The sequence below is a fragment of the Serinus canaria genome, chromosome 9 (genome assembly GCF_022539315.1).
Source record: "Serinus canaria isolate serCan28SL12 chromosome 9, serCan2020, whole genome shotgun sequence".
Classification (NCBI taxonomy): domain Eukaryota; kingdom Metazoa; phylum Chordata; class Aves; order Passeriformes; family Fringillidae; genus Serinus; species Serinus canaria.
This window is the reverse complement of record NC_066323.1, coordinates 15,519,286-15,532,373: the sequence shown is the minus strand read 5'-3', so window position 1 is coordinate 15,532,373 and position 13,088 is coordinate 15,519,286. Positions and strand designations below refer to the sequence as shown.

The following is a 13,088-nucleotide window of genomic DNA, read 5'->3' as shown; positions in this document are numbered from 1 at the left end:
AGAGCTGGTTAGTAAACTTTAATTATATTCTGTGGTTGTAACATAGTTAGTAGGGCTAGACTATTTATGGAAGAGGTAATTTATATAAAACTGGTATAAATGTAAGCCAAGGAAGTGTTAGAAGTTATGACATTTGATCAAATATCCAGATCAGAGCTGTCTGTTTTGGTTAGCTGTGTGGTCTTTGCTGGGTTCAAAAGAGATTACTTCTGTCTGTTATTGTCTTCTACAGCAAAGCCTCTCCAGAAGTTAGAGTTTTTGTAGAAATGAGAAGTGTCTGTTCTTTGTATGGGTATTCAAGTGTTGGTATGGTTTGGTTCTTGTATGGATACGACAGTCAGTAGTGCCAGGACAGATGGTGATACTGAAAATGGTAAGCTGTTCAACTGAAATGTTCTAGATTGTTTTTTACCACAACTAAAGTTGGCATGAAAAAGAAATACAGACATACTGCTTTGTGATATCTCTGCTATTTATTTTCTACACTCCTCTTACCAGACCTAATTACATATTTCTACTAGTGAGATTTTAACAGTTTGGTAGCTTGATATATTCTTCCCGAGTCTTACGGAAACTGTCTTGCAAATTCTAATATCTAACCTAAAAATAAGGTCATAACTTCGGAGAAGACAAAAAAGTGAGAATGTTTGATGTAACACTTCTGTGGCATTGCATTAATACAGGTGTAGTTCCATCCATTGCTATTACAGTGATTTTCTTCTGCTCCAAAGTGCTTTAATTGTGAACTTAAGGAACAGAAGAAGCTCCTACACAGAGTGACAGGATAGGGATGGGGGTCTCAGTCTTCTGTATTCACAGAATGCAGTTCTAGTTCACAATAAATTTATAAAACATGCCATGGAAGAGTTAATGTTTTGTTCTAAGTTTGTTGTACTATATCCTTTGGTTTTGTCTATCACCCAGTGTTGTTGCAGTTTTTCATGTCCTTTGAATGCAGTCTTAGATTCCATTAGTCTTTAATTTGTTTTTGCTGATGTGTTGAAAAGCCTGTGTTGGTTTCTTGCACAGATGTCAGGTGGTGTTTCAGTAGTAGCAGTGGCCTAATTACCATTTCTGAACACTGTGGCTTATAAATATTTTGATAAGATGAAGGTGTTATTTCATTAATATTTCTGCAGTAATTAAAAGAAAAAAGGTGTCAGGGAACTATTTTAGGTAACAGCATAATTTAAATATCTACATGCAGATACAAATACATTTATTTAAAATATCCAGACTTTGCTGTTCACCGTGTTGTTTGATGTAAAAAAAGATCTTTTCTTCAGCCTAAAGCTTGTCAAAATATATTGTCTAGCTTTCTATTTTTAGGTCAATATATAAAAGAGCATTTTTCATATTTTTTATAATACCTCATTCTATTACTAGTGATTATTAAAGCACGTGTATATTTGAATTGTTGAGCATATTTTATGGGGAATATGCAAAGAATTGTCTTAACTGTGTGAGGGGTATCTGTTTTCTTAAATAAAAATTCACCTGGGATGCTGTATAGAAAAATAAAGGTTTTATAAGAAATTTTGATATTTAGTTGACAATTTCACTACTGGAAGGAATTTTTTTAAAAATTCAAGTAGCTTAATTATGATGATTTAAAAATGAGTTATTAAACTACAATTTATTACAATGCAGTTTTAAGTCTGTGTGTCCAGGTGAAAGCTTAAGAAATGCTGAATGTTACAAAGGTTTTATTACCTTTAAAGCAAATTTGCTTGTCCTTAACGCTGTAATTCTGCTCAGAAGGCAGACTGTGATTTTGTTTCCCAGAGCCCCTCAGCTGAGCTGCTGTGTGTTACCAAGCCTTGCGTTGTTCCTTTGCCATGTGCCTCGATGTGAATTCTGGAGAGCTGCTGGAAGGGCCAGTCCTGGCTCCTCGGGTTGCCAGGGCCCAGTGGGGCTGGGTGTGCTCTTGCTGCTCAGATTATTTTGCTTACACTTGGAATGGTAGGGCTGCCACGTGTCCTTCCCTTGTGAAACTGCTGCCAGCTGGAGGTGGGAGCTGTGTGTGCATCTGCTGTGGGTCTGCACATGTTGGACTCGGTACTAAAAGCAAACACAAAAGCTGCTTTTCCCAGAAGCAACTGCTGAGGACACTGAAATAGTTTAACATTCTGGAGTTTACTGCATAAAGCAGGGATCGTGAAAAATGTGAATACTTGTTAATACTTGTTATTCTTAATGGGTTAATACTTGTTAGATGTTCTTTTTGTTGTGGTTCATTGTTTGGTTTGGTTTTGTTGTTGGGTTGGGATGGTTTTTTGGGTGGCGGTGGCTTTATTGTTTGGGGGAGTTTTCTGGTTTTGGTTTTTCTTTTTATTTGACTGTCTTTCAGAGCAGTTTCTGGACGTTGTAATTGCCCTGAAACCATCAGAATTGAAAACATTCAATTCCCTGTCTCCTTTGTGTTGCGACGCTTTGGCTTACAGGATATATGTGCATTTTTCTCCTATTAAAGACCATAATAGCAGTTGTTTTTCATTGTGTCTTGTAGATTTTGGTGGAAGAACACACAATTATGGGCAGCGACCTTATGGGTTTTGGTTCCCACCTGAGAACTCAGAAGAGGACATGAGAAGGCGAAGGCTTCGTAGGTTTGACAGATGATGAAGTTGGCAGGTGTTGATGTAAAGTGCAATTCAGACTTACCAAAATATTTACAGATTTATTTGTAATCTGTAATTTACAGAATAATTTATAATATTTTTCCATTATTTTTACTACTTGTTGCAAAACTGCATAGGATTTTGTGAGTTCAGACTCAAAGTTGGAACTTGAATAAAAAAATGTGAGATAAGAATAAATATGTGATCTTTGGCCATCTCCATCTTAATGCACCTTAAATGGAAGAAGATTGATGGTTTTTCCAAACTGTCTTTTTTTCCTTAAATTATTTTGTATAGCTTTAAGAATTCCTTGGCTTCTTGACTGCTGATGTTCTCAGACAACAGGTTTTCTTCATCCTTTGTAACTGAAGTGTTACATTTTCTATGTAACTTTTAAACTATGCAATTTTTCCTTACAAACCTTTCTCAGTTTTCATTGACGACCAGCTCATTTTTTGGGATTGCCATGTGAAATGACACTTGAAAAGATTTGTTTGATAACAGTAGCTGGGTTATGTGAATCTAGGCTTAAGCTCTTGAGCCAACAAATAGTTGCAGCTATCCTTCCCCTGCTGTCCTTACCAAGGAATTATTTAATGCAAACTTCAGTGTTGCAGTCTTTCTCACACCATATAATCTAGAGCTTGGATGAGATAAAACTGAGTTGTTACTACTTATGTTTTCCTAAAGCCTTTCTTAATATTTATGTTTTAAATCAAAAACTGCTGCCCTTTTCAGAGCTGAAATAATTTGTTAGGAGTTTTACGTAAAAGGTAGGTGGCTATGCCATACAAAGCATATATTTATTTACTAATATACTTTTTTTAAAGTGTCTGTTTCCCTTTCTAAGAAGGCTTGGAAATTTTCTTTTGTATATGCTGTTCATGCAGCTTTAAAAATTCCACTATTTCTTAATATTTATTTTGTTTGAAGACCAGTCTCAGAGCTGAGAGTCTGTAGACTTGTGGAGATCATACCTAAACACAGGCTGCCTTGAATTCTTCATGGTTGAGAATTTCCTTACCCACCCAGCGGAGCTGACAGGAGACCTGAGAGCTCAGTTGTCCCACTGGGGACACCCCCACACAAGTCTGTCCTGCCTATGGCACTGCTGCCTCTTAATGTTAACTGATGAACCTCGAGAGCTTTGGTTCCAGTATTGCCCTGAAAATCGCTCCTTGTCCAGGCATTTTATTCTCAGAATGAAAGAACTTGGGGATGTTCCTCTAAAACTTTTGCAGAGGTGTGATTGCAGAAGAATAATTTAGTTATTGGCTTTTGACACAGACCTGTTGGATTCTCCTCATCAGCACTGATGGAGTGGAGGATTAGGATAAGCAGCTTAAGGGTTTCACCAACCTGTGCTTTATGAAGTCTACTTTTCTGTGAGGTTATTTTTTGAATATGAAAAACAGTGCTGTATATTTCATACAGAAAAATATCCTGAAAGAAAATTTTTTTACTGTGTTCCTTAAATAAATAGTACCTGCCCTTTCTGTTTGTAGCTAATGTATGTAAGGGAAGCTCTTGTTTGCTGGGAAAAGCACAATATCAGGATGAAGACTTTGGGCTCGGGGTTTTGAGACACAACAGGCACTGCTGCAGTGGGACTCCAGGTACAGACAGAATGGTGATTTCTGGTGTGTTCTTGGGCTTGGCTGATTTTGTATATATGCAATAGCCATAGAATAAAACAGCAGACACTTATAGAAGGCCGACTTTTTTATGTTCTGAAAATAAGACTCAAAAACCTGTATACTTTTCTCGGCAGGTAATAATTGGATGTAAATGAGAAGGATGTAGCATTGGTTCCTCAGAAATCCTTTAATGCTCTGGTCAAAAGTTGCAGTGTAACATACTGTGTGTGCTAAACTCTGATATTTTTCTTATTTAAAAGCACAGGATGTGCTGCTAGTCAGGTAAAAAATATACTTAAGGAAAATCAAAAACCCAATTACAATTCTATAAGCACTTGGTTTTGTAAAGTGAGCTTAGACATAAATGCCATTAAATATTCACAAAAAAATTCAGTACTAATAAATGTTCAGTTGTTTTGACATTTTTTTGTATACAGAATTGAAATAAATATTTTTTTAACATTTAAAGCTGTTTGGTTTTAATTATAGTAATTAATAATGTGTATGTTTTAAATGACAGAACTGCTGCTATGTTGTTAGAAATGAAGTCTTGTGTGATACCAAGGGGGTAGATTGATTGTGTTGGGACTAACTTTGTTTCTTTTTAATTTAGGGAAAGCTTTGGAGTTAGATTACTCAAAAGTTCTGGTACGTACAGTATTTGGAAGGTTTATTAACACCTGCACATTGCAGGTGGGTTGGACTGGATAGCCTTTAAAAGCCCCATCCAACCCAAACTATTCTGTGAGTCTTTAGCAGGACTTTTGCCATGATAGCTAGCCCCCATTAATCAGTTTTCAGAGCAGTGCTGAGGGCAGATTGGCAGATGAATCCCCAGTGTGCTCTGTTGCACTTCGTCTCTTCAGGGACAAAAATTAAGGGCAGTTGCCCAGGTAAGTGTTGGACCTTGCTTCTTCTCTGGTCCTGGTCTCTGCCTGCCTGTCTCAAGGGCTATTGGAGCAAATATAGCTTTGTATAAAAAGTATATAGCTTTGCAGTTTGATTCCTTTGTTGTAGGAGCTGTGATTTCTTATAAGTTGTTTGTACTTCCTCTAAACTCTGTGATCAGGTACCATGTAAGAAATTCCGCTCCCCAATTAATCCTAATCAGCAGACTTGTTAATGGGCACATTCTTGAAATTTAATGGTTGAATGACCTAACATATTACTGTTAATAAGTAAGGGTTTCTCACAGCCCAGAATTAAGATGTGATGAAAGGACTGTGTTTAGCTTTTAAAATTCTTTTCCCTCTTCCATCTTGTCTTTAAGCAGAGGCAAATGCTGTGGTTTTGTGTCAGTGTGCTGATTTCCCTGGCAGCACTACTTCTCCTGAAGGGGAAAAAATGCCCCTTCAAATACCAAGAAAACAGTATTTATATAGGCATATAGAGTGTAGTAGGAGACAGTGAAGGGACTGGCCATCTTAGGCCATCAATTTTGCCTTTTTTTTTGCTTGCAGGACTAAAGTAACTTTCTCTGGCCATCCCTTGCTCTGTTTAATTATGATACCCCGTGTGCCAAGTGTATATATGCTGTTGTACAATAACAGAGAGCTGCTGAACCTTTGAAGCTGCTGCTTCTCTCCAGAGGTGTGAGGGTGGAGTGAACAGTTTGGAACACTTTAGATCCAGCTGCCCTCCCTGCTGCTGGGAGGGGATGGGAATGGGGCTTGCTCTCATTTTCCCCTCTGATTCCATGGCTGGGGAATTGTGCCCCTTTTGGTTCAGTACTGAGGGAATGTGATCATGCTTCCACACAACAGCTGGCGAGCAGATCCTAGTGTTTGTGCTGTGGCTTCTGGAGTGTGCAGACATGAAGGACAGAATCATTGCATGGGTTTATAATAAACTTCTCATTGTTCGCTATATAAAAAAAAAATGGTTATTTCTTGTTACCAGATTTCAGAAGGCAAGAAAATATTAACACTTCTGAGCTTTCAGTCGTAGGAGCTGCTTCTGAAGGAGTGTCAAGCTTTCTAAAAAGTCTTACAATAAATTCTGATACCCATATACTCTTTCAGGAGCTGGGAAAACTGGAGAAACTCAGACAGTTTTTCACACAACTCTAATATGGTTTGGGCACTTTTGTTTATATGATCAGCTGGGATGGGTAAAGCAAGTGGGTTAGTGAAAAAGCACATCAGGGATACGTGTGACAGCATTTTTCTGCTGCATGAGAACAGCAGTAAGCTCAGCTCTCTTTCCATTTACCAGCAGAAATTTGTCTAATTTGCAGCAAAAGGAGTGCAAGCAAAAGATTTCTAAACATGTAGATAGTGAACTTTACAAATAAGCTAGAGATATTCCAGAACTTCCTTCTTCTGTCTCTTTGGAGCAGGTTCAGCAGGTACCCCTTCAGGTTGTTGGGCAGGTCAGCAGTAAGTGAGCTTGCATTGATGCAGAACGTTGGTTTAGGTCTGGTCCTTCACCAAACCATTCTTTCCAGGGATCATTTAAGAGAGATTGTGTGGAGTGGATTCTGGATTCTGTGAGTGCCTGTTTTCCTTCTTTATGCATGGAACAACTGAAAGAATAGCCCCCAAATCCATCCAATATTAGTGAGTGTGGAATGACCTCTTTGCTGACTTAAAAATTATAAAGTATTTATGTATGAAGTTTCGCAGCTGAGAAGGCTGTTGTGACATCATTTATGCAGAGATACAAGCTGTCTGTAGCCAAAACTTCTGTAACATCTGGTACCATTTATTGCATCTATTTCATTTTCTTACATACATCTTAAGCATTTAAGCACATTAGAATCACAGCATTCTAAAATACTGATTTGTTTTGTAGTTTTTAAAATGCAGATGTGCAGAGTCAAGCAGACTACAGCTACAACTGCCTCAGAGTAGCCATTTAATTTTTTTTTTTTACTTCCTATCAGAATTTAATTGATTTCTGCCCATGAGAAAGTTTAATCTCCACTTCAATGAAAATACCCCTTTGTAGTGGTGTTTGCCATGTGCATGGAAGACGAAATTCTGGAAAAGTTCTTGTTTTCCTGGGTACTGAAACTTTGTTTTGCCAAGCTGAACCTGATGTCAGTTTGGGACTTGAGTGCTTCATTCCAAATCTTGCTAGAAACCAATCCTGAATAACACACAGGAACGCAGCAGAGAGTCTGTAGGGTGGTACCTTACTGTGGGTCTTCCATTAGGACTTGGTTGGGATTTTGTCTCACATGTTCGGCATTGCTAATTCAGTGAATCTGTGGAAAACATTTAAATATGTAGAATTTCCCACATATTCAAAATATACATATACACATATACAAAAATCCCACAAGGCTCAAACCTGTCTTCTTTTGTGAAGCAGTGGGGCAGTGTGTGGTCAAGCACAAGGTGAGCTGTGCTGTGAGGTGTGTGAGCTGCCTGACATGGAGGAACTGTCTTTGTTGGACAGGTTCACTCCAGAATGATAAATATGGAGTTGTTTTTACTTTGCACTTATAAAATGTCACCTCTAATTGAACTTCCAGTACCTTCTGGAACATCTGGATGAAGTGACTAGGAAAGGGGAAAGCTGTTAAATATGAATATGGAGCAGCATCTGTTGGAGTGCTGATGGGGATTTTTTTCTCCACCTGGCTAGTTTTCCAGATGGTTCAGGTGGGCAGAATTTGAGCAGCTGTTTTTGTTGTTTGGTCAGTTTAAAATGCTGATTTCTGAAATCAGATCCAGTCATGAAATAGATCCTCAGTTTGATGAAGCAATTGCTTCACCTGCTGGAAAGTTCTTACCAGAGCTGACTGAATTTTTTTATTGTTTTGAAGACTGATGGGCTCTGTCCTTGCTTGACTGCTCCTTCTCACAGCTAGCTTTGCAGAGATCCTTTTTCTTGCAAACAATTGTTCCCCACTATAGCTCCTCCCCATGGCCTTGGATGGTTGTTTTCTGTCTTGCTCAGACAGTTCTAATGCAAGTCAAGCCTTAGAACAGAAGTCCTCATCTGTGCAGCATTTGTCTGGGGATGGCCACTCAGTGGAGTTACAAGTTACTTAAGGATTGCTTGGAGGGGCTGGGAGTCAGTGGGATGTCAGTGAGAGGTGGCCATGTGGAATAACAGAAACAAACTCCCAGATGGCTGTGGTTTGTATCCTGAATCTGGATGAAGGTACAGGTCAGAGCATTGCTGAGGGTTGCTGGTGTGGTCCCACATGTTGTGCTAGAGGGCTGGCACAGTCCCTGCAGGCTGGCCTTGTGTGCCCAGAGCAAGTGTGGTGCAGAGCACATTGTCTGCTTTAAAGCTTTAGGGGGATTCTTTCCAAACAAGTGAGCTGCCTGGGTTAATGGATAAATGCTTTGCTTAAATGGTTAATAGATAAAAGGTTTGCTTAATTTGCCTTAAATACAGGCAAAAAAATGTATGAACTGTAGGAATTCTGGGGTTTGACTGTTGTGATACTACTTTTGTTTTCCTCTGGTGCTCATGAAACAGCCAAACTAGGAAAGATTTTTTTTTTTTTTTTGGTTAAGAGTTTACCCTGAAAGAATCCCTGGACCAGTTTTGCTTAAACTTGTTGCACATAATAATGTGATTCTGGGAATGACCCATGCCAGTGCAGGTACTGCCACAAAAGGGCTGCAGCCTACAGAGGAACAATGTCAGAGCACAGGAAGAGAATGAGAATGAAGGTGCAGCACAGAGAAGCCACTTTGTACCTGGAACAATACCTGTCCCAAGAAGCTTCTGGCTGCCCCCTGCCTCACTGAAGGGTCTGATGGCACTTGCTGTGGTAACAAGGGAGCAGAGCAGGACCTGGAGTGAGTTGGGCCTGGGAAACTTGAAGGAGAGGTATGTTAAGGTTTGTGAACTTTTTCCCCAGAAGAATAAATTGAATTCCCTGAGCTGAGTCTTTTTAGCCCCCAACAGTACTTGGTAAGTGATTTCCTCTTCTATATGCCAACCAATGAGTTTTCTTGCTCTTTGTCCTCCTGTTTTCTTTCCTGTCCTGCTGGAGAGTGGAGCAGCTGGGCAGGTGTGTGGCTGCCAGCAAGGGGCAAGAATCTGCCACCTGCCCTGAGGATTTGCCTTGAGTTAGAACCAGGGCCTTCCCTATGTCCTGGCCATGGTTTGCCAGGGTGATAGGCAAGCAAATTTCATTAGAAATCACTGGATCTGAATTTAATTCCAGGGCAGTTTACCCCAAATGGCTCCAATTTCAGTGACCTCCAAGTGCAGCCAGCATCATTTTCTGTGTTGCTCTTAATATCCTGCCTGCTGTTGAGGATAAAATTCACTTCTTGACTGGACCTGCACAAGATCCAAACTCTGAAATGCTACAGTAAGGGTAATTTGGACTTCAAGGGCCAGCACAAGGCCATTGCTTTTTTGGAGTGTTTTTACTCTTAACAGTTTCAGCTATGCCTTTTCACACTTAATTTCAGAAATAGGATCCCTATGAATAATTTAGCAATTATTTTTCTGCTTTTAGTCATGGGACAAATGATTGCAGAGTTAAAGCATCTGCTACTTTATACTTTGATCTGTTTTACTTGCTGTGTAATATTAAGCAATTTATCTGCAATTTAATTTTGAATTAGTACAATATTTCTGGCAAATGCCTTATGGAGTTAGCTGAGCATGGAACAGGAATTTGCACACTTATGAAATATCTGACCTATCAGTAGTAGCTTAAAATACATTTCCCATATATGTTCTTAAAGACCACAGTAAAATGGAACTGGCATAGTTGCAAAAACTCTGCATAAAAATGATACACAAATATGTGGGGGGGGTTGTGTAATGCTTTTAAAGGAAACAAAAGAGCAACATGGTAAAGTGCTGTGAAATAGCCTATTTAAATTACTGGTGAGGCTTTTTGCTGTTGTTTTAAAGATTTTTTTGGTGCATTTGTTCAAGTTAGGTGAACACAGATGCAATTCTAAAAACCCTTTTTATTCCTTTGTTTTCACCTTGTCCCTATGACCCAGTTTACAATAACACAGTGCATAAGGTTTTGATTGTTGCTTACTTCAGTGCAGTTTATACCAAAACTCCCACTTTGCTTTCCAGGAAAGCCCCAGCCCCTCCAGAGTTTCTCACCAGAAAAGAGGCTGCAGATGAGTGGCAGGAGCTGGTGAGCACCATCAGGTGAGGCTTGTAAACGAGACCTCAGTGTGGAATCAGCTGAATCCACTCAGGAAATGGGGCCATCACCTGAGCCACTGGCTGTTTGTTCCTGTGACTGTGAGCAGCAGCAGCAGCAGCTTTCTGCCCTGTGGGGCTTTAGCTGAGGCCTTTCTGGAAGCACAGCTTGTACACCTTGGAGAACGGGTGGCCTAAGCACTGGTGCTCCTCTCCACCCACTGCTTTCTTCCTGCAGGAAGCTCCTGAGCTGTTCAACACCTTGCAGAGCCAAGACTTTGGGGTTTATGTCAGACTGGAGAGCTGCTCTGCCCTGCTTGTAGGATGCTGCCTGAATCAGGAGGGGATGGAATTCCTGCCTAGAGGTCAGTGGCAGGGATTGGCCCCTGCTCCAGTGTCAGATCTGCTGGGTGCAGTCAGAATCACCTGGGAGTGACCCGAGGTGTTCCCTGTCCCAGTGGGCAATGTTCCTTGGCACAGGTGGGAATGGCACATGCCCCAGGAGGGCTTCTGGACCTTCCCCAGGTGAAAGGGCAGTCAGTTGACCACCATGTAAGCACAGCACATTGGAGAGCACATTTGGTTGGTTGTGTCAGGAGGAAGTTGCACAGTCAGATGTATTTACACTTGACTGGACTTATCGTCTGACTGTTTTATTTTCCTCTGGCTGAGCTGGAATGTCTGTCTTTCCTGCTCTTTGAGTTTGTGTATCCAGCTTTTAAATTGGCTGATCAGCCTGTTGTACTCGTGATGGCTTCAGAGGGAGTTTGAATTAGGACCCTTGGATGAGTATTCAGTTTCCTTGAAAATCTTTTTGCTGGGAGCACCTCAGTGAACACAAATGGAAATTAAAAGTGTTAGAGAAAGCATTTGATTCCATTCTAGTAAAATGTAGCTTATTTAAGTGGTAAAAGGGGCATTTGTGGCCCTTCTGCACATGATGGATTCTCTACTTGCAATCTGTGTTTTCAGATGTTTCCCCATGATATAGAACCATTGAATAGTTCTGGTTTTAAAGATGAATGAAGGAGGTACAAATGTGTTTTCATTTTTTCAAAAGGTGATTAGTGCTTTAGGATATGAACATTTTTACAATCAGTGCTTTAAAAAATAAAAAGGATCTTCAGAGCTGTCATTCCTTAAGGATCTTAATGGTGATGGTTCTTTTTTTTTTTCACGGTGTATTTACAAACAAAGAAGCAAAGAATGAATGCAGTTTATTGTCCTAACACTTCTTATATTCATCACTCTGATACGTTCACCCATTTTATCACCATGTCACTGTTTCTTTTCAATTAATATTAGAAATTGCTTTGTTTCTTTGGAAACTTGGATAAGAGTTTAATAATTGAATGTAACTGCTCTTAGAAATTAATTGTAAATATAAATACAGGTTTTTAAGGATTTGTTATCACAGCTAATTTTATTTCCTTACATAATCTCCTGTTAAATGGATTGCAGCTTTTTGTTGCTTATGAAAGCCCAATTAACAGTTCTTTCAGTCTGGATCAGTACTGCAGTGGTAAAAGACTTCGATCTTCATTGTTTTTATTATTAGATTATTTTTTAACAATTACATTTTTACCTTCCCTCAGAAACAGCAAGTGCAAAGTTTCTTTAGCTTGGGAAATTCAGCTACAGGGCTTTGACATTTATATCTTCGCTCATTTCTATCAGTATGGATAAATATTTTTAATATGCCATGTAAATGCACATACTCTTCCTGCTGTAAATGCCATTTCTGACAGGAAATCCATTCTCTTGCACAACAGGTATGGTGTCCTTGGTCTTCCCAGCTTGACAAAATCCTCCAAGCTCACCTTGTTCCCTGTACTTTACAGCAGTGGACTCCAATGACACAGAGTTTTGTCTTTTCTTAATTGTTTTACATGAGATTTTACTGCCTGTGGATCTGTGTACATGGGTGGATGAGGCTTAGCACATCCCTCATCTGTGTCTCATTTTTCCATTCCAACAAAGAACAGTGCTGCACACTTTGACACAGATGGAAACACGAGGTGCTGTTTAAATCTTTAGCATGTTGCTCATCGTCCCCTAAGCCTCTCTCTGTAGCTGCCTGCTTTTGCTTTGCTTCTTAGCCATGCTTCAGGCATACCTGGCATCTACTGATTTTTTTCCTCTGCTCTTGTCCTTCTTTAAGAGTCCCTGACAGGGGGGCTGATGCAAACTGCAGCTCAGGCATCACGGTGGTCAGCCAGAAACTGTATTCATTAGCAAAGAACTGACACGTTCCCCGCTGGCCCTGGCACTCGATGAATGGTGCTGATCTGAAGTCTTCCAGGCAGCTTCCGGGTGACATAAGGGACTGTCCACCACCCTGGTCACCAGATCCAGTGTGCTGGAAAGAACAAAGAGACAACTTGGTAACTGTGCATGAAAAATAGGTAAATTATATTCATCTGTCTTTTTCCCTACTTGCTTTTAACTGTGCTGTTTTTTGTAATCTTATATTGGAGTAAGATGCTCTTGCTGGAGAAAATTTTAATTTGCTCTCTAATAAATTAATCGCAAAGTCTAGAACCAGCTCACTTAACTTTCAGGTATTTATCAAACTGAAGGAAGGAGTAGTCTGGGTTGATTCAGAATGATGCCATTATCCAAACTGCTGCAAATGCAACTTGAGGATGGCATTAAAAAGACTGGAGCTCTAATTCTGAAAATTGTGTCTTTGTACATGAAAATCCCGCTGTTTATTATAAACAAGGAGGCAAAACCTTTGTTA

The 13,088-nt window shown here is 39.8% G+C and overlaps 2 protein-coding genes across 3 annotated transcripts in view; one reads left to right on the top strand and one right to left on the bottom strand.

Moving 5' to 3' along the window:
- Positions 1 to 4,726, top strand: part of RHBDD1 (rhomboid domain containing 1) — a 28,369-nt gene extending 23,643 nt beyond the window's left edge. For both annotated transcript variants that reach the window (XM_009089215.4, XM_018913052.3), the window contains exon 7: positions 2,510 to 4,726. In XM_009089215.4, coding sequence (XP_009087463.1) covers positions 2,510 to 2,622 — 113 coding nt within the window. In that variant the 3' untranslated portion in view covers positions 2,623 to 4,726. The remainder of the gene's footprint in view (positions 1 to 2,509) is intronic.
- A 130-nt stretch (positions 4,727 to 4,856) lies between these two features.
- The window catches only part of COL4A4 (collagen type IV alpha 4 chain), a 69,525-nt gene continuing 61,293 nt past the window's right edge, over positions 4,857 to 13,088 (bottom strand). Inside the window, exon 48 of the mRNA XM_050977960.1 lies at positions 4,857 to 12,704. Coding sequence (XP_050833917.1) covers positions 12,441 to 12,704 — 264 coding nt within the window. The 3' untranslated portion in view covers positions 4,857 to 12,440. The remainder of the gene's footprint in view (positions 12,705 to 13,088) is intronic.